The sequence below is a fragment of the Pipra filicauda genome, unplaced genomic scaffold (genome assembly GCF_003945595.2).
Source record: "Pipra filicauda isolate LSUMZ 115617 unplaced genomic scaffold, ASM394559v2 scaffold137_size4652046_pilon, whole genome shotgun sequence".
In the NCBI taxonomy this organism is placed as follows: domain Eukaryota; kingdom Metazoa; phylum Chordata; class Aves; order Passeriformes; family Pipridae; genus Pipra; species Pipra filicauda.
This window is the reverse complement of record NW_024103851.1, coordinates 2,752,885-2,774,009: the sequence shown is the minus strand read 5'-3', so window position 1 is coordinate 2,774,009 and position 21,125 is coordinate 2,752,885. Positions and strand designations below refer to the sequence as shown.

Below are 21,125 nucleotides of genomic sequence, written 5' to 3'. Positions count from 1 at the left end.
GCCATTGTTTGTAGGGTCATTGCATTTGAGCACTTCATAAATTAAAATGGACAATGTAATAGTAGAGATAATTAGAAATTTTTTTCATTTTGATTATTTTTAATGAAAAAGTAAAAATAAAACAAAAAATAATGCAGTGTTCCAGTCCTTCCCTCCTTTTTATGGTTTGGTTTTGGTTCACATTCTCTTGTAATTATACAGAAGTAACTGTCATGGTGGTGTAAGGTGGAACCTTGGTTTCCATGTCGCAGTCTCAATAGCATTTCTCAGGGACTCTCTGCCTGAGGGACTCTCTTCTCTCTCTGGTACACTTTGTCAAGCTAACAGCAGCTGCATTGGTGGCTGGAAATCATTACTTTCCCCTTGATGCAAAACCCAGATTTCTGTATTAGATGTATTTCAGTATTTAGATGGCGTAAAATAGCTCGGGTTGTTTGGTGCCTGGAAGGAGGTGGTACAGATGAGGATCACATCAAAGGATATTTTGGGGAAAGTTTTCGCCAAAGGGGTGTGAAAAACAGTTTTTTACATTCTCTGTTGTGGAGTCTTGCCAGCTTCAGCATGAAAAGAAGAATGTCATTAAAGTCTCGGGGAAGACTTCCTTGTCATTCCCATGATATTCCCTCCAATGCCAGTTTGGCTCAAAGAGGAATTTCAAGAAGGTGTTACCTTCAGGTTATGCTGCAAGGAGGCAGAGTGCTGCATACAAATCACCACCATAAGTAAGCCCGTGATTAAATCCACTGTACAAAGACTGCTTAGCAAAAAAAATCAACACTTCTTGATAGTTGTTCAGCTGCCCACGCATTTCACACTGTAATTTATGCTTTTAATTTTCTCAGATAGCTGTGGATGCTTGTGCCCCCCCAGCCAACCTCTGGTTCAGTCAATGCTTCTTATTAAAGACGTAATTAATTTCTTTTACTGTCTCATGCAGATGATGAAGAGGTCTCCATTAGTGCAGATCCTGAGCCAGCTGACCTCCAGGAAAGCCCTGTGAACAATCCCACAGAGGAAAGCCTCGGTGAGCCTCCATGCATCAACACAGTGACCTCAGAAAGTGCAGCTCCAGAACAGCTAAATGGATACAGTGTGAACAGTGTCGATAGCCCAGGGGCTGTCAAACCACCTGGGGAAGTCAACCAGAACAGCTTAAATGAAGAGCTAGCAGGAGATGGGGAGGTTGATGCGGTGCCAGTTCCTGAGCCCTTGGAATCCATCCCAGGAGAAATGCTTTCTTCTTTGAGTGCTACGGACCTCACAGAGCAGTCGACTCTGATGGCTTGCATGTCTCCTCCTGAGACTGAAGTTAGGGAAAATAACAAAGTCAATTCTGGTATTCAGGGAGATGGTGGAGTGACCAGCATAGAAACATTAGATATTGATGAGGTGAGTGCAGATGTGCATGCTGGCAAGGACTTAGAGAAGAGTCAGGAAGAAGATGAAGGGGCTTCAGCCCAGGAGGAGGAAGACAACAAGCTACAACTGAGGACCACAGCAAAGAGGAAAAACAGGCCGTGCTCCCTGCCTGTGTCTGAACTTGAGACGGTCATAGCTTCAGCCTGCGGTGAGCCAGAGACCCCTCGCACACACTACATACGGATCCACAACCTACTCCACAGCCTGCCCTCGGCACAGATGAGCAGTGATGGGGAAGAAGAACAAGATGGTGGCAATGGCGGGGAGAACGATGAGGAATCTACAGTCAAGGAGGTGCTGGATAAGGAAGTGGTCAGTGAGAGTGAGACCGTAGCAGCAGAGCCTCCTCTGGACAATGAGGCTGAAGAGAACTTCAGCCAGAGAACAGTGCCTCCTGAGACCTTGGATGAGCAACTCTCCGACTTAAATGATGGGCTGTTGGATGGGGAGCCCCTCAGGACAGGAAGCGAGAGCGAGTCAAGCTCCAGGCCCAATGGTGACAACGAGTGCGAAGCGTGCGACACCTCTTGCTACAGCCCCTCTTGCTACAGCACTTCCTGCTACAGCACTTCCTGCTACAGCACTTCTTGCTACAGCACCTCGTGTTATGACAGTAACAATCGCTTCTCCAGCCATACTCGCTTCTCCTCCGTCGACAGCGCAAAGATTTCTGAGAGCACAGTCTTTTCCTCACAGGATGATGATGAGGAGGAGAACAGTGCTTTTGAGTCAGTGCCAGATTCAGTGCAGAGCCCTGAGCTGGACAGGGAGCAAGTGGATGGCTCCTCCCAGTGGCCAGATGAACTAGTAGCTCATGCTGGGAATCCACAAAGAGCCACAGAGGGTCTAGACACCCCAATAGCAGGTCCAAGCAGCAGAAGAGAAGGTTAGATCCTGAGAATCGATGCGCTGAGCAACCCCGGTTATCTGGATGTCACGGAAGGCATCAGATAGTCGAGGTTTCAGATAGCTCAGTTTAGTTCTTACCAATTTGGTGGCTGTGAGCTGGGCCAGATATCAGGGAGGGTTGGATAATTGAGCCTTTCCTTAAAAATCCCAGCAAAACCAAATAAATCAGGTGGAGATCTGTCTATATGGATTCCTGTAGATATACGTGCATCATTATAAAATCAAGATTAGCTACTCTAGTTATGTGGCAAATCAGCATTATCACATCCACCTACTCATTCCTTTTTTCCTGGGATTGTTCCATTTCACACATCTGATGCGCTGCCATGCCTCTGATAGTTAGTGAAAGGACCAGTTTGTGCTTGTCAAAGGGCAAATATGCTGATTTGAACCAGATAAAGGGCCAGTTTCTGTATATTTGTTGTAATTCCCCAAGTATCAAAAAAATGTACCTCAGATGTCACAGATCATAGGGCAACTCAACAGAGATTTATATTTTTTCTTAGGCACTTTGGAAATTTAACTATCTTGAATAAAATTCTCATCTCCTTATCCTACCCTAGAGATAGAATATACTTTAAAATGTACTTTTTTTTGTCTTTGCAATTTAGGTGCTGTTTTTCCCAATTCCCCAAACAGTTAGATTAAATCCCTCCCTTTGGTAACTCATTTTGTGTTGTATGCAGTTACATAAAGAGAGGGGGTTGATCACTCATCTTTTCTTCAGCTAGCGTATCGTTTTTCTCCAGCTCTAGAAGTAAAGGACTCAACTGCAGCTAAGGAGTATGCAACAAGGTCAAGGGGTAGTCTTTGCATTCCCAAATTCTGAGTCATCTGTCTCCTTCTGTAAATGACACCAAATTAAAATGGCAGCAAAAGCATATCCTATTTGGGCATCACTGGGAAACCCCAACTAAAGCATCCTTCTACATTTTCCTTCTCCATTCCCAGTTTACTTACTCCCACCTTCCACTGCCACAGACCCAACCCATGCAGATAAAAGGTGTAAGGGTGGCCTTACGCACAGGCCTGTGTAAAGACTTTGTACACAACTGGGACTAGGGAGTTATTCAGACTGTAGCAGAATCTCGCCCAAAGAATTAAATTTTCAGACATATACAGGCATAGAAACCAAGTTTCCTTCCTTGCAGGCGAGAGGCTTTGCTTGTGGACAGCATTTATGTGGAAATATACCTAAGTGGGCATGAGCATGAGTATGTGTGAGACCATACCTACGGATTTGGTGGTTATTTTGGACTGTGTGTGCTTTTGATAGGGGATGTGGTGGGAGAGGGTGTCTTGTGCATATGGATTCAGTACGACACCAAGACTTGAGCCTATATAAAGGGCACTGCAGTGTTCACAGTGGCTTTGCCTTGGTTAGCTAAGGGCAAGCCCATCTCTTAGCACTCTCTTGGTGTCACCAGGGGTGCTTCAGTAAATGTGCATGTTGCTTCGTGACTTGGCAGCTGTTACAAGTACAGTAGATGTGGTCACCTCCATCCACTCCAGGTGACCGATACTACTACTATGCTTCCGCTGGCTTGGCGTAACTATCTTGACTAGGGGAGAGTCAATTTCGGTGAGGTAAGTAAAGAAACATAGATGGGTGATGTGGTAGTCAGTGCTACAACACCTGTAGTAACAGCACAGTTTTTAAGAGTATGGGAGATGGACTTTCAGCATTGAGTAATAAACTTACATAATCTGCCGTCTGTTCAAAACATGCAGCAGATACATCTGTGAGATACGCCTCTACACAAGTGGTTCGATGAAGACGTTTAACAGACCATACGGTGTCATCAGAGCACCTAGAAGAGGGAGTATTTTTGTCTAAGCAATTTTTCTCACTTCTGGATGGTGTGAGATTTTTTTACAGTTTTATACAAAATTGGCTTCTGCCTTCTAGCTGTTGGTTGTTTAAAAACAACAAAAAAACCCACCCATATTTTATTTTTTTTGGTAATTTTTTTACATTTGATAGCTATATGTTTGGGTTTTTGTGTAAAATGTTCGTTCTTAGGCTGTTAAGATTCTGACATTACAGACAGATAAACCAGCTACCACACAATGAGTTTGGTTTTGCATTCCAACATCCCCAGAACCATTCATATTTTTTTCTATGCATCTTTCTGATGCATGTAAATATTATATTTATGCAATTCAGATTGTATCTGTATTAACAAGCCTATCTGGAGCTGGAGGTTATAGTGAAAAACTGTTACCACGCATTATGAAAATATGTCCCTTCGTAGGATAAATAGTCCTGGTTTCTAAGATTTTAAGGACAGACCAAGAAGGAATCTTTATTCTGGAACCTTTGAAGTTTTAGTGAGCAGGTTCCTTATTCTCACAGTTAAGTCTAAGATGAGGAATGCTTTTTCATCCCTACTGTAACTTCTTAGTTTCTTAAAGGATTTTTTAAACATTGACTGGATCTTAAGTAACTTGTTCCTTTCAACAGAATGTCAGTTTGGACATTTACTTAGGTTTCATTTGTTTCATATTTTAGATATGGCAGGAGAGTTGGAACTAGATGATCTTAAGGTCCCTTCCAACCCAAACCATTCTATGATTCTATATATGGACATGTATACAATATTAGTGTTTAAAAACTTCCTCTGCACTGTCTACTGTGTGACTCCTTTTCTTCTTCTTCTTTCCCTCTTCTCTATCTCAGGTCTTCCTTCCTTATCTCAGATCCTGACTATTTCTCACTATCTTTTTTCTTTCTCTTCTACCACCTGTCTCCTATCTGTTTCTGATCCTTCTTTCATTCTCCTCCTTCCACGAAAGATGGACTCTGAATTTTGAAAAATACCTCTAAAAGAGGATGATCTGCTTTGCAGGGACTGCAAAATCCTGTCATTCTGGTACACATAGGCAGCCACTGATTCTTTGGAAAATCAGAGAAAGATCCAAGGCAGCTTTTAGCCTCTTATTCCAGTGGTGGGATAATTTAAAAGTTGGAATCAGGATTTTGCATGTTCCTGCCAATTTCTGCAGCAGCTTGAGTTTGGTTGTATATGAACAGTGTTTCTCAGAGATCAAGCCTGATTCTTCTCTCGCTTACACTTGTGTGCTTATGAGTCCAGAATCTGGCCCATAATAGTTTTGCATTGATTTGACTGCATTACTGTAATACTTCTTTACAATATGAGTTGTTATTAAAATAGGGCCTGAAAATAGGAATGCCCAGAGATGCTAGTACACCAGGTTAACCTCTTAGTAAAATAGTCACTTGTTTTACAGTAGCACATTTTTTGAACCACATTGTAAAAACAGTGAATGACTGTCAATGTCTTGAATATCTTGTCCATAGGTGATTGTCCTTTACTCCATAATTCTCAGCCAGTCAGCCAGCTTCCTTCTCTGAGGCCTGACCATCATCACTACCCAACTATCGATGAGCCTCTTCCACCAAGTAAGCTTTAGTTTTTTATTTTATTGCATTTTTTCAGCTTTTCCTGTTAACTCAAACACTGTAGAGGTCAGTATGTCTTTCTAATGAACCCTGTCTGTTCTGTATATACAGTCTACAGAACCCAAGCAATATGCCCATTTGTTTCCCTTATTGGATCCTGACTTCAAGTGTTGTCGTGTTATTTTGAACAAGCTCCACAACCTCCGTCTGCCTTGGTCTGTCTTCTTCCTTAGCCATGATGAAATGAAAATAGTAGTATTTCCCTGTTTCCAGTCAGTGTGTTTAGGCTCGAATGATTGGGTATCTGTCAGGTGTTCTGGAAGCCTTAATATAGAGCTTTCTGGGTGGTGTTTCAGCAAAGTACTCTGATTTTTCTATAATGTTTGTCTCCAGCTTTTCCATAACCAGTTTCAAAGATGGTTTGGGATGGCAGTCCCTGTGAGCTGTCAGGTCTGTAAGCAGGTCCAGCAGGAACCCTTTCGTGGTCAGGATGCTCCTGGGACAGACAGGTCCAAATCTGAACAAAACCAGCAGAAGCTGGGAAAAGACAGCTTATGTAGAGTGGTCTTCTACTGTCTTTGGATTTGATTATCAGTGATTTTTATGTTCATTATGAACTGTAGTGAATTCTACACTTGCGTTGAATAAAAATGACAGTCTTAAGTAGCATGATTGATTAGTAGCCTGGTAATACGGGATTTTTACCACGGAAGCAACTGCTGGAGGTGTTTTTACTTGTCTTTGTAGCCTTTCCCTTGGGTATTCCTGGAGGATTACCCTGCTTTTTGCATTGGCGTTCAGTGCCCAGCAGAGCGCACTCTATGCCCTGCAACGTGCTGCTGATCACCTTTCAACTTGAGCGCAGGATTTAACAGCCTGAAATGTGCAGTGCCTCACAAAAACAACCAGGCATATAAACAAAGCACTCTATTTTCTTCAAAGCCCAAGAAGGAAACACACTTATTTGGCCTGTGGTGCCCTTCACAAATAATTCATCATTTGCCAACCATGCTGTCAGTATTCCCTAAGCCGAAAATAGCCCTGATGCTGGCGTCAGCTGCACAGTTGCATGAATGATTCAAATGCCTTTAACCCAATGAAGTCTTATTAGAGTCCCACTGTGGCTTGCCAGTGAATGATGAAATGGGAATGCTTACCTCTGTAACAGGCAAATATTTCTCTTCCTCACACTCTTACCACAACACTTTGTGAATAGGGCACATTCTCCATTAGATGACTTAATGAAAGGATACTGACACCAGCTCAGGTAAACAAAATATACTGTAAATCTCTTTCATACTCTGCCATCATCGATTTAATATGTTTTTCCTCTTTCTTTTAATTATCCTCAAAAGGCAAGTATTTCTACCATCGATTTTCACAAGTGCTTCCACAAGGTTTAAGGACATGAAATGCAATGTGTGATGATAAAATACAGAAGTGATATCCCTTTGGAGGATTTTGTTTTAGCATTGGCATATAATATCATTTTTACAATAAAGGCTGACACTGTGGGCTTAAATATATTGATCTGAATAGAAATAAACCATACTAGGTTAATGTTGTGCGAAAAAAAAAAGTTTAATTGAATAATATCACTTAGAAAACCAGTTTCCAAAAACTCTTCATGAAATTCTACAGGAATTTCAAAATGAAAACTATAGCCTTAATCTAGAATTTTTTCTTTTTCTAGAATTCAGTGTCACTATCTCAGTGTGTTTAATGCCTCTTAATCCTAGATAAATAGTTCTTCAATCATGTGAAAGGAGGAACCTTTACCATTTAAACCTGAGTTATGTGATCAAACCTGGCACATGCAGTGCTAACTTCCATCTATAAGTAGAGGTGAAGATAATTTGCTGCAGGTTCAGCATTTATTGATTTTATTTAGGTCATGGAGAATCTTCTGGACAGTCTTCTTTGTCTTTTGAATAGTTTTCTGAGTAGCTTGATTTCATCATAAGCCCACAACAGTCGGTCTCAGGGAGGAAATTTAATTTCAGATAGTTTTATTTAGGAAAGTAAAGTAGAACAAATTCATTATTTATGTAGGAATTTCATAATGACCAGTATGAATGTTCAGGTCGATGTGAGATTAACAGAAGAATTGCAGAGTTTGTGGGGCCTCATAACGGCATTAATAGTCACCCCTTATTAAGCCTGTCTTTACTAGTACTGATGGCAGCCCTACAGAACTGAAGCAAAGTTGTGCCCATGTGCCCAGTTCAGAGCTGCTCTTTGCTGAAGGCGTGGCTGCTTGGAAAGGGAAAGGCAGTGTGCTTACTTTGCCCTGATGTTCCTGCCCGAAGAAGTTGTCTTCTGTTATAAATCAGAGCAGTATCAAAGCTGCTGTGAAATATGACTTGGCTGATGGAGGGGGATCACCGGAGAACAGAACCAGTACTGTCATGTCCCCAGCCTGTGCTCTAGCATGCTCTTACTGTAAAGGTTAGATGGAGGTTAGTCTTTGTAGTAGTCAGAGTCTTATTTTACCTGAAAAACTTAACAAAAAACCCTCAGGAAATCTGGCTGCTTCCTAGATCACCTATGCCTGTGAATTAGCATGAAGGGACTTGAGCACAGCTTAGAAGCAGAGTTCTGTCCGTCAGTTCACCTGTCAGCCTGTTTGTCTTACTGTGCAGGTATCCATCCATCTGTCCACAAATCTGGTATCGTATGCAGGCAGCTTCAGTGACTTGTGTGACTTACAGGTTGTCGTATGGGAAGGTAGAAAGTCCGTCTGCCACCTGAGTACAACAAAAGTTGTACCTGACACTCTCTGACAACCTTCCTGGGTGACCAGAAGAAGATTTATTCAGCAGATTAGAAATGCTATCGCAAGGAGCATGAGACACACAGTTCCTAATGTTTTAGCAGGCTAATGCCAGTGTCAGCCCATGGTTTCAGGTGTATGTACCCACAAAACAGTGAATAAAGCAACACTCACTTATAGGTGTGGCTCATGTTGTACATACTTTTGCCGTATGTCTGATACATCTGACAGAGACAACCTTCCTGAAGTCGTAATCCAGTCTGCATGATCCTGACCTGATGTTTTCACTGTGACCTCCAAGCTCTGGACAAGTTTCCTTACTCCTAAGTTTCCAAGTATTATGCTTGGAAGCTTAGGAACTCTAAGTTGTATTTAATTAGACAGACGCTGCGAGATAGACTCTAGAGCTGATAGTGCACAGGACTGGATCACGGAACCTTGTTTGACTGTGTATTCTTGCTAAGTGTCCATCAGGAGGCTTCAGACCACTATGACCAGGTGATGTCTTCTGTAGGCTGTCTAGAGTGTCAATCTACAGCATTGCCTACAAGCTTCTAATTATCCATCAGTCTTTATTATTCTCAACTTTTTACGAGGTACTGTAACAATAATGTGGGGTGAGGGCTAGAATTAGTCCTTTGCCAGACAACAGGAAGGAAAATGAAGATCTTCATGATGTTAAGGTACATCGTCTCACCTTTGATCTGGCCAAGGTTATTTCCTCGAGAATATTGCAGATAATGCTTAGCTCCAGAAGGACCATTCCCTACCCAAAGCAATACACCTGTCACCCATACCAGCATGCTTAGCAAGGCTCTGGCCTTCAACCTGCCTTATGTGTCAGTGTGACTTACTTCAATATGCATATGTTGTACTTGATGTGCTTTTTTTTCACTGTCTTATGTTTTAGACATGGTTTTCACAAAGCTGTGATCTTGTTCTTGAAACAGCTACAACATCCTTGGGAAACTTTACCTGGTGGAGTAAGAGAGAGTCCTCTCCTTAAATTATATAGTGATGTTCACAGTGAGAGACACTGCATGTATACCTGTGGTGTGACTATAGGTTTTGCATCTTCAAGGACTGTGGTACTTACAGTCAGCTTTGAAAGAAATAATGCATGTGCATATGGCTCTTGTTGTCTTGGAGTCTTACAGAAAATGTCTCCAAGGACTCTCAGTGCCCATCTTTAAAGGTTTGTGGGATTCACCTGTCAGGGACAGCCAGCCATAGACTTGAGACAGCCTACAATTTTCTGGGACCAAGTATAGGAAGTGGGTTTAGCCAGAGCCAGCATTCAGGAGATGGGAACTGGTCATGAAGGATAGGGGTCCAGATACAACAGTGAGAGTTACAACTTCAGTCCTGCTCTTAGAGAGTAGGAGATAAAATACATGAAGTATGAAATCTAGCTGATCCTGAATTTGATCATAGAAAACCATAGGACTCATCAGGGAAGATGGTATTATAGTGAGAGTGTGGGAATTTGGGGAAGTGTTTGCCCTCAAAGGTAATCACCATATGTGCATTTGTGTGTGAATGTGAGTGAGGTTTGTATATAAATTTGTGTAGAAGGTATGTGCATGTATTTACATAGATACGTAGTCAGCTGATGGGTCATGTAGCAATATGAAACTAGCAAGCCTGATTTATTCCACTTCTCCATACATTCGGACCAGTTTGATATGTGGCTTTGCTAGCTAACTCACTTCTGAATTTCTCCTGTTTCAAACAGTTTTTTTATCATTACCATTTTCCACAAGCCATCATATACCAAATAGGTTTTAGTTTTCAGTCATGGGACAACATAAACATTATCAGGAAACAATAATGATGGAAGGCTCAATATTATGCTGCAAACTCTCAATCTAGTTTGCATTCATCAGAGCAATAGATTTACAATACTCTCTTTAGAGAGATTTCTGTGTCCAATCAGTTTGTGATCAGCTTTCAGGGAAGCCTTTAATTGCTCTGTGGTGTCCTTCAAAGCCACTTAATAAAAAGGAGAAAAATGAAACATGTTTGTTCTGAAACATAACAAAAAAAGAAAACATGGGTTTTCCCATATTAGCTCAGGTGTAATCTTTTTCTACTAAGAGTCAGTTCTATGTGGCTACTCTGACCTGCAGTGAATCCAGCCAACAAGTATCACCAACTGAAAAACTATCTAGCCCTTTTGAAAATGCAGCCACTATGTCACTAGCTTTTCATGGGCTATGGTAGTGAATTCCATGGCCTACCTGTGTGCTGTGTATGAAATGTTTATGTATATGCATATACTGCATATATGTATATAGAGACAAGCACATAGTATATATGCACCTTTGAATGTATACACATAATATATATTGCACGCATGTAGGCTATATATATGGTGTCTCCTGTGTGTATACACCCAGTCCGTCTATATGTGTGTATCTGTATGTGTCTCCCACATTTAGGTTTTCTGGAAGGCATCACACTGACAGCATCACCCCTTCCTTTTTTTCCCACACTAGATTGGGAAGCTCGGATAGACAGCCACGGGAGGGTATTCTACGTTGATCATGTCAACCGAACCACCACGTGGCAGCGCCCCACAGCCGCGGCAACGCCGGATGGGATCCACAGGTCTGGCTCCATCCAGCAAATGGAGCAGCTGAACCGGCGGTGAGCATTAGCGCCTAAATTCCTTTGAGATCCGTGCTCTCCTTTTTCTACACTGCCCCAGTAGCTTCCTTCTTTCTCCAGTGCACCGCTTTGACTCCCTAAGGATTTATCTTTCCTCCTTGTCCAAATTCTTGTCCCTGCTGCTGATCTCTTTCAGCCTGCAGGTGTGCCTGCTGTGGGTGTCTGGTACGCAAACTTGCCCACAAGTGCAGTGCTGTTGAGTGAACGATATTGCAAAACGTTTCAAACAGCAAGAAGAGGCTTTTTGGAGAAGTTTCCTGAAATGACTGCCAGAAGGGAAGGGAGGAGTCTTCTAAAAGATGGAGTCACTTTTGTTATTTAACTGTAGGAGGGGTGTCGATGGGTCGGAACCTTGTACTGTACTGTTTCTGAAATTGCTGCCATATCAGTGTGGCATTTCTACTCGAGCTAATAAGGCCTGCTGAAAGGTCTGTCTCCTTTCCCAGAGCAGAGCCCTGCACTAATAGGACCGTGCACATTTCTAGATGTAGACAGGTCTGCTTAACGTTGCATTGGGCCCTGTAAATCTGTCAGTTCGTTCTGAGCTGGTTGAAATATCTCTTAACATGTCTTATAGTTTCACTTTGTTTGACTAGTCCACACATAGATTTTGTCATTTTCTTCTCATGTTTGCTTTTTAGACTGAATTTAAGAGGGAAAAGAAAAAATAAACAGTTGTTCAAAAATCTTCCTTTTTTTTGCTTCAGAAAAAGTTTTGGGTTGTTTTTTTTTTTTTATTCCCTGCTTACTGTAATAATGCCATTTCTAGAAAAAGACAGGCAAAACTGAAATTATATTTTAATTATAGCATGTAAAATGCCACAAAAGTTTTTTGATCTTTTTTCTGTGCTAAGAGAAAGATCTGCAACTGAGAGAGGGGTGCAGAATTTTAAAGTGCTCCTCTCAGAGTACTTTGAATAATTTGGGAGCTACTATGCCCTGAATGGGGCAGTCTGGGAGAACTGGGCCCTGAGTGACAACAATTAGAAAGGTAATATAACTCATGGAGAGCAAACCAGCCTTCCCAAAGTGGTTGTTTTGCAACTTACGTTGACACCATCAGCACGTTCTTGAAGAATTAATCTTTTTTTTACTGGAATTTGTAATTTTGATTAGCATTTCTTAAATTGTGTTATATCTTGCAGAAGTGAGAGAAACTGCAGTATTTGTTTTCGTTATAGCTTTGCTCATGAAGTCTCAAGCTACCATGTTAATGTAGAAAAAAACAAAACTCTATAAAGAAAGTGAATGTTTTATGTAGATTCTTTCATGGGATTTGCATGACTTCTCTGCCATTTAGCATTGGTCTTTAAGAGGGATTTGAGCCATGTCAAAGCTCAGACTATTTGGCTGCCACTTAAGCAAGTTATCTGCCACAGAAAGCAGAAAAGTTGTGGACATATATCAGATTTTTTAAAAATTTTTTTGAGGTTGAACTCATGGAAGCTCATCACAACTATGGAAGGAATAAATGCTTGTGAGAGTGATTTACCATTCTGTTAGTTAATGCAGGTTAATCATTAAACCAGCTATCACAGCAGACACTGAAGGATAGACATTGTCTTTGTGACCTCCTTCTTTCATATTATGCCATGTTTTCATATAGGCTGTCTGCCTGTCTTGGTTGTGATGTGATTATCACTAGCTTGTGTTGGGAACTGACAGTTAATAAGGCTGATGTTCTTCTGATCTCTCTGTTTTTAGTATTCATATATCCAATTACAAAGGGAGAAGTATGGAGGGGTTTCAGCAGTGGCATATCTCTCTTTACCCAAGTCCCATTGGAGACTAAGCACTTTGCCATTTATTAAACATGAACTCTCATGACTTCTTGGGGCTAAGGAAAAAAGCTGGTGATTCTCTACTGTCTGCCAAGGAGCTCTGTTGATTCAAGAAGCTGAATATGAAAGTCTTCTACCAAGTTTGGAACATTTCCTATGATTCTAATAGAAGGGATTCATACTCTGAGCATTTGTCCAGTGACAAGTCGTTTCTGTAATTTCAGCCTGACTGGATTTTTTAATTATTGTTGTCCTAAATCTAATTTCAGATATTTCATGTCTCCACATTTCAGGATTGTGAGGAAAGCTGCTTTTCATAAATAGTTATTATCAATGCTGTGAAGGATTGGGCTTTGTTTTGAGCACTCATTTTAGAAATACTGTTTTGTTGTATTTCAAAGTTCACAATTTGAAATGTTTTTGAAATGAAAGAATCATTTTAGGTGAGGCAACAGCAAGCATAGACCTTGCTGACAGAATTAGCAGCAGCCTGAACTTTTGCACTAACCTCAAACAAAATTTGGACTCAAAATCACTCAGCAGTTTGAAAAAACTTGGTGACTTTTCTTTTTAAATCAATTTACTTACTTTTTGGCTTCCTGGTTTTGTTTGTGGAAGGGAATGGAAAGACCAAAATATTACAAGGAAGCCTGGTATTTCCAGCCCAGCCAAAACCACAAAGCTTTGGAAATTCAGCTTGAAAAAGAAACCTGTAGCTGTGATTAAGCCTAGTCCTGCTTTCCTTCTGTGCTCCAAGCTTCCCTTTAGCTGTACTAGCCACTTGAGGATACAGGGAATGCAAAACTGGAATCCAGGTGTTGGGCAAACACCAAAGAGACATCCATATTTCTTATTTTAAAGGCTCTTGCTCATTTTCTGCAGCACTACCTGACTTACTTACTTGTTGGCAAAGCAGATAACAGCCCTTGTTGTCCAAGCTCTGTTGAGAAGATATTTTGCAGCATATGTATGTCTAGATTTGTCTGTGCACTTGTTTGAAAGATAATAAGTAACATAAGAAATTACAACCACAATAGTTAAGACAGCCACAGCATGGTATTTCTTAATCTCCATTTCTCTGACAAATCATTTTGAACAGTTACTGAAATTTCCAGAGGCATTCTCATAACTTTTGCACTTTCAATGTTTTGTCCAATTACTTTGGCATTTTCTGGTATTTATACAAGGTTATTTTATAGTATTGAGACCCAAAAGAAAGGCGCAGCCTTTTGTTGGCATACAGCTAGCGTTACTCTTTGAGGGTTGCCAATAGGGATTTTCTACCATCTAATTAAATCGAAGGTACGAGGTTTTTCTATATGTGTGCTTATATTCCTTGATTATATGAACGTGTGTGGGGGGGGGATGTTTGGGGTTTTTTTCCCTTTCTTTTTCCCTTTTCCCTTTGTTGTGTGTGGGTGTTGTAAAACTCCTCCAGTACTGGAATGGAACATTCATTCAATTGCCTGCAGTCAAGTGAATAAAACTGTAAAATGTAGCTCTAAAACAGGGGGTTTAAAACTGCAGTAAATTCATGCTGTAGCAAAACCTGCTATCAGAATTTCCTTGTAAAGATGAATGTTTTCTTAAACTATCAAAATATATGCTAAATGTAGCTTCAAATGAATTTGAGTACTGTAGGGGGACACATAGTATTGTGAAAGTTTGGCATAAATCTATTAAAACTTTGATTATTTTTCTTAATTATCTCCAGGCCTTCTGCTTAGGATTAAGTTGCAGTGAGCTACTGGAGATGAAGTCTTTTGAGATATCAAAAAGCCAAATCCTAACTACTTGTCTTTAATGATCCTGTGTCCCCTTGAGGAACTAACTTCAAATTTGGAATAAAGTGTGCATTAACAAATAAAGAGAGAAAAAGTAGTTAAAATATGCAAGTCTGAACTCGAGTTGAGGAAAGAGAAAAGAGTATAAGTCAGAAAAATGAAAGACAAACAATGCTGAATCAGATTAAATGCAGTCAATAAAGCCATCCCCTTCAAATACGTACAGCAATGCTATCCATAAAGAGTGATTAAAAATATTGGGGTGAAGTAAAAGCTAATTAAGATAGCTAATTAAATAATTAAGATAGCCTGTTTTTTATTTTTGCTTTTCTTCCTGATTCCGGTTCCTTCTTTCTCTTTCTCCTTATGATTTCTCTCTCTTCTTTTTTTCTCTTCTCTTCTCTTCTCTTCTCTTCTCTTCTCTTCTCTTCTCTTCTCTTCTCTTCTCTTCTCTTCTCTTCTCTTCTCTTCTCTTCTCTTCTCTTCTCTTCGCTTCTCTTCTCTTCTCTTCTCTTCTCTTCTCTTCTCTTCTCTTCTCTTCTCTTCTCTTCTCTTCTCTTCTCTTCTCTTCTCTTCTCTTCTCTTCTCTTCTCTTCTCTTCTCTTCTCTTCTCTTCTCTTCTCTCTCTTCTCTTCTCTTCTCTTCTCTTCTCTTCTCTTCTCTTCTCTTCTCTTCTCTTCTCTTCTCTTCTCTCTTCTCTTCAAAATGTAAGACAAATTCATAGCTTGCCAATAGAATCAAAGAAAACATATTCACTCATTCATCTGTGAGTATGAGTGAACTAGTTAATGAGAATTTGCTTTCTGTAGTGTGAATTCAAAACACTCCAGGATATTTGTTCCTGATGTGGTAAAGTGTTTAGAATTGAGCTCATGCCTAAGACCATGATCAGGTCCACTGACAACAACTAATATGGCAATTAATTCCTTGATTAAAATGCAAATGACATTATAGTTTTTAAAGATATTCACATGTTTCTATTCAGAGTTTTTTTGTCACCCTCCTCACTTTTTGTTTGCTTATTCTATATTGTTTCCCTTCCTTGTTTTACAGCTAGTCACCACCAATGCCCAATCCCACTGATTTCCAAAAATGGGCATAACACTTTTATCTTCACACTGTTCACTTAGCTATCATGTTACAACCTATTCTACTTTTTTGTAGCTGTCATATCAATTAAATTGTAGCTCTTTGAGGTCACACCACCTGCTAGTTTACATTCCATTGCCTACCAAAATGGAAGTATTCACAACTGTAGTCCATGCAGCATCATAATAAATACTTTGTGAACACTTTTAATAGCTTTTGCCTTTTTAGGGTTGAGCATGTGCATCCAATAATTTAATAAGAAAGACTGAAGGGTACTCAGCATGTCACAGGGTTGATTCTTACTTCATTAGTTATGCTTCCATAAGACTAAATGAGAGGAGGAACCATGGTCCACCTGTTGTTTCAGGTTCCAGGTGTCCAGATGTTTTAAAGAGAAGCCTAGTAGTAGCAACCTGTATCCAAAGCATCTGTTTAAACTTAACCTTTGGGTATTCCTGACTTTGCACTCTCTGTAGCTGTTTGTTAGTCACTGCAAAATGCCATGTTTGCAGAGAAGTGGTTGTGGCTCAAGTGTGAGCACCTGCACCAGCCAAAGAAGAGTCGGGTGTGCTCTTACTCTGCTGGATGCTGAAGACAGAAGTGTTGGAGTCCTTCAGAAACAGTGCTGATAGTTAAGGCAGAAAGCACCAGAAAGCTCCTCTGTTAACTAAAGTATGGTGTTCCTTTCTATGAATACATCTAGATACCAAAACATCCAGCGAACAATCGCAACAGAGCGGACTGACGATGATGCTGTGGTAAACAACAGGGTGGAGAGAGTTCCCACTGGAGGAGGAAGTGACTCTGAGGCAGAGCCTTCTCAGCCAAGCTCAGGTATGGGGGGGAAAGCTTTTGAGTGGCATGTTCAGTGCCATTCAGCTCTGGGAAACCTGCACTTCCAGGAGAGACAGGAACTTTATTATACCAGGTTGCAAAGATTAATAAAAAAAAAAAAAAAAGACTTTGACTTGAAGCAACAGTTTTTAGACCTGAAGCTACAGGTATAAAGCTAGGTATAAAAGGTCCTCTGTTCTTTTTTAACAACTACTACAAAAAATACAAAGCATTTTTACCTTGGTAAAAGACTACTTTAAATTAAAATGGAAAAGGTGTCTGGTTTTTATTCACCCAGTAGTTGTAAAAATGGTGCTGTCTTATTTTTGCTGCAGTGTGATTTTTAGCTTGGGGCATTGCAGTTTCTTCTCTCTAGGCCTGACTTCTGCACTGCCACATTTGCTTATGTGATTGCACCTGCAGTGGCCCTGGCATCAAGTGTGAAATACTTGTGGTTTTTAAAGCTGCAATTTTGTGATAGCTATGAGCTGATCTAAGTGTGGGCTGTGGACTGGCACAGCTATCTTTTTGCTCATCACTAATTTATGTGACAGGACCCCATACCAGAGTGGAGAACTGATCTGCCTGAAAAATAGCCTGGTTTCTTGTCCTTGTCATTTACAGCCAGAAATGGTTCTTTCATTTATCTTGTTAGATGACCAGACAAAAATGAGTGTCACTACCAAGAAGAGGAGAATGTGTACCCAAGACAGGATGGGATGGCAGGGGTCTCTTCTACTCTTTTTGGTGATAGTCAGACTCATGTTTTCTTAAAACATTTGGGGAATCATAGCCTAAGTGTTTGTTTCAGGTAAGAAGCACTAGCAATCAGACTAGTGCCCACTATGCAACTTGAGGCCATGCAAAAATAAGCTGCTTTGTTTGAGAATTTGCACCACCAAAATGATTAACCAGTTCTCTTCCTCTGGATTATTCTTACCCGCTACCTAACTTTGTGTTCTGTATTTTCTGCCACAAGTAAATCTGACTTCTTGCTACCTTTTTGCCATCCCTCTCTAAATAGCACTGGCAAAGAACCAACATGATATCTGGTTGAATTTTCTTAGTTTTCCATGTTGAATAGGAAAAATTACACAAAGAAATAATAAATTTTTTTAAAAAGTTTAGAAAAATACTCGATTTTGTTTGTTTTCCTGATCCATTGGGTGGTTTTAGCTGGAAAATAAATTTTGTCAACGATGTTAAACATTAGATATTTAAAGCTTCCTTGCAGTCTTTTGTGTTGCAATTTATGGGAGACTTCTATGTACACTAGATCATTTAAGGAGATCCCAGTTCTCTCTGTTAGAAGCTGAAGTGGAAGTAAGGTACACATTGTATTTTTAGTATTTATACGTAATGTAGCCATTACTTGTAATATGTATAGTTATTTAGTATCATAGCCAATATAATAAAATAGTAATTTAATAGGAGTTGCTACTAGTAAGTATTTTATTCAGTTCATTATGTAACGTTCACTCTTTTATTTTAAACTCAACGAGCTAATGGGTATAATAAATGTTATCATAAGTTATTAGGAAATGGTTTTTGCTATAGATAATTACTTTGTTTTTAGGAGAAAATGTCAATATTGTATAAAATGCCAAGAATTAAAAGGTCAAGAATGGTGTAAACACACTAGAGAAAAAAAAAGCTGCAGTGTGATACATTTGTTATTTGTCTTTTAATTTAAATGAAAAATGTCAGAAGGAATACATTTTAGGCACATTAATCCAGATTCTAAGCCAGTATAAATGAATTTAATTCCAGCAATGGATACAGTCTGCAGTTTTAAGTGGATAAAATAATACAATGTGTCCAACAGGAAGAAAAAAAAGTTATAATTAATAAGAAAAGAAATGGTAATCTATATTTATTCTGTTAATGATGTCTGCATCCAATTTCCTTGGACTGCAAATAAAATTTGGCTTTATTTGAAAATGCCAGAACACCCAAGCCATAATTCCATGGTAGGAAATATTTTTCTGGTGTCTGTAGAAGGTCAGGAGTTTCTATCTCTACAGAGTTACATTCTCAAATGCTCAGTTCTGATCCTGTGCTTCATTACTTGATACAGATTAAAAATAATCCTATTGTGTCTTGTTTTGTTTTCTTTACCATACAAGTCCCCAAAACCATGGACTTGCCAAAAATAAGGCAATTAAAGTAAAGAGCAATGCTGGATTGGGAGATCAGATCCCTCTAAAATCAGCAATGGGGAGAACCAGTATGGACCTGGGTGACAGTGCTGAACCAAACTATCAGCTGGTAAAAACTGCTGAGGTCACATTGTATTTAGAGACAGAAGCAGATATGACACAGAGTTTCATAACCTACAGTTCAGAAAGCCATCCAGCCCCTGCACTGCTGTGGTAAACAAGGCACCACATTCTGTCAGTTTGCCAGCAGGCTAGTCTTGGGAATGCCAAGAGGGTGCATCAGGCAGGTGGTAACTTTTTTATACTGTCACTTTTGCAGCTGTTCATTAAAGGTTAAATAGTAGACTGTGCTTCCCACTACATTAATAATATTTTGTGGTTTGTTTGTTTTTTGTCCAGAGATTAGGAGGGAAGGTTCCCTTTCTCCTGTGAATTCTCAGAAAATCACCTTGTTGCTGCAGTCTCCCGCTGTGAAGTTCATCACCAATCCTGAGTTCTTCACTGTGCTGCATGCAAACTATGTGAGTAATGATGATTTGCTCTCTCGCACTACTGATTTCTGAGTCCAAATGCAGCGCCCCAGGCCTTCAGGGAGAATGGCTAGTGAATTTGAGTTATGTGACATAGGGCTCAGCTGTCCTTTCTCAGCACCAGAGTAGGCTGGGGACACTACAGGCAGGCTGCTCCAACAAGACTCTTGCTGAGATTCTGCCTCACGCAAGAAATTCCATGGTACAGAAAAGCTCATTAGCGTTTTCCTCTCAGAAATAAGCAGGAATCCTTGTTTTCAGCTTGTTTGATCCTGTTGTCTGTTGCTGCAGGGAGTAATGTTGTTGCCTTTTGAGCCCACCATCCTGAGAAATCTTTCTCAGATACTGCCAAGTCTCAGGGAAATAGAGGGGAAAAAATGACGCATGCAATTTGCATTCCCGAAAATCAGGCAGGCATAATGGAGTAAAAGAAATACTGACTTGAGTTAGTGAAGCTATTTTGGGAAAAACACAAATAAAAATGAATTTTCAAAATTAAAATATCTTTTTTTTTTATTTATACAGTAAAACTACACATTTTCTTGCAAACCTATAGTGGAGTGTAAAAAAAATCTAATATCAGGAGGAAGCAGATAGGGGAGTCCTACGAAGAGATGCAGTCCTACTTTACCGTGTCTTGAATGTAGTTCAACTAGGAATCTACACGTGACTTCTGAATATTTGGAAAATCATTCATTTCTGGAGAGCAATGACCTTTCTTTTTGAAAGGAAAAGAAAGTAAAACACTTGGAGAGTCGCCTCAGCACAGGTTTTTAGCTAACTACAGACATCAGGTTTTGGCTGTGGCACCTGGTGGATTGAAGCCAGGTGTCCATCTCCAAGCATGTGCCAGAGATTATTGCCCATGAAACCCTACCAAGGAAGGGGATATATTACCTCGTCTGACATTACATGAACTAAATTATGGAGTGCAGACAATTTCTTACATTGACAGGGTGATTATGTGATGATTTATAGCTGAGAGCAATGTAATTTTCAGTCAGTATAGCTGTTTGAAAAATGAGGAACTGATTCCATAGTTGTGTAAGGAACAGTCACAACGGTCTAAATCCCAGTTTTATTTCTCACTGAAATAAAAAAAAAAAGCCAAAAGAGGCCTTCAGTTTGAGCTTATAAACTTGTCTCTAATGCGAGAACCAGAATAATCTATTGAAATATCTGTCAAGTGCTCATACAGATTCAACTTGTACAGAAATAATGGCCTCACATAACTTTTGGCTTAACACAAGTGTAATATTTTAACCACAAGCCCCTATTAAAATTTCAAGGTATTAATTATACCAGTGAGGTTGGGATTGGAAAATATTATCTGACAGAATTAAAAGGGAAAGGCACTCATTTTTCAGATATTTTATTTCCATGGAGGGGTAAAACTACATTACACTCTTTGCTTCCCTAATGCAGCTTAGAGATACTCAAGACAGTCATTGATCAAAATACAACTTTTGTTATAGAGTACGCTGGGATCTTAACGGTTTGTGACCATGAAGCTTTCCTGGGTTATAAGCAGGTCATATCTTCAGGGCAGAGATCATATCTCTGTGATTTCATAACCTTTGCCAACCTTTGCCATAATTAGGGACCCTGTGCTACAGGGAGTGTTCTCAGTGGTGCCACCACAGTAAATCCTTACATAATAAAGATAATACTTGTAAATTTTTTATTGCATTATTGTGGTTAAAATGCATTAAAAGGACACAGAAATTGAGAATTCAAAGCTGTTAGGTCAAAT

General features: G+C 39.9%; 1 protein-coding gene across 5 annotated transcripts in view; it reads left to right on the top strand.

Annotated features, from left to right (window-relative positions):
- The window catches only part of HECW1 (HECT, C2 and WW domain containing E3 ubiquitin protein ligase 1), a 259,900-nt gene that overhangs the window by 183,158 nt on the left and 55,617 nt on the right, over window positions 1-21,125 (top strand). For 3 of the 5 annotated variants that reach the window (XM_039378403.1, XM_039378402.1, XM_039378404.1), the window contains 5 exons: window positions 938-2,305; window positions 5,651-5,752; window positions 11,024-11,174; window positions 16,553-16,683; window positions 19,242-19,363. In XM_039378403.1, coding sequence (XP_039234337.1) covers window positions 938-2,305; window positions 5,651-5,752; window positions 11,024-11,174; window positions 16,553-16,683; window positions 19,242-19,363 — 1,874 coding nt within the window. The remainder of the gene's footprint in view (window positions 1-937; window positions 2,306-5,650; window positions 5,753-11,023; window positions 11,175-16,552; window positions 16,684-19,241; window positions 19,364-21,125) is intronic. The other 2 variants (XM_039378406.1, XM_039378405.1) reach the window with 1 other exon arrangement.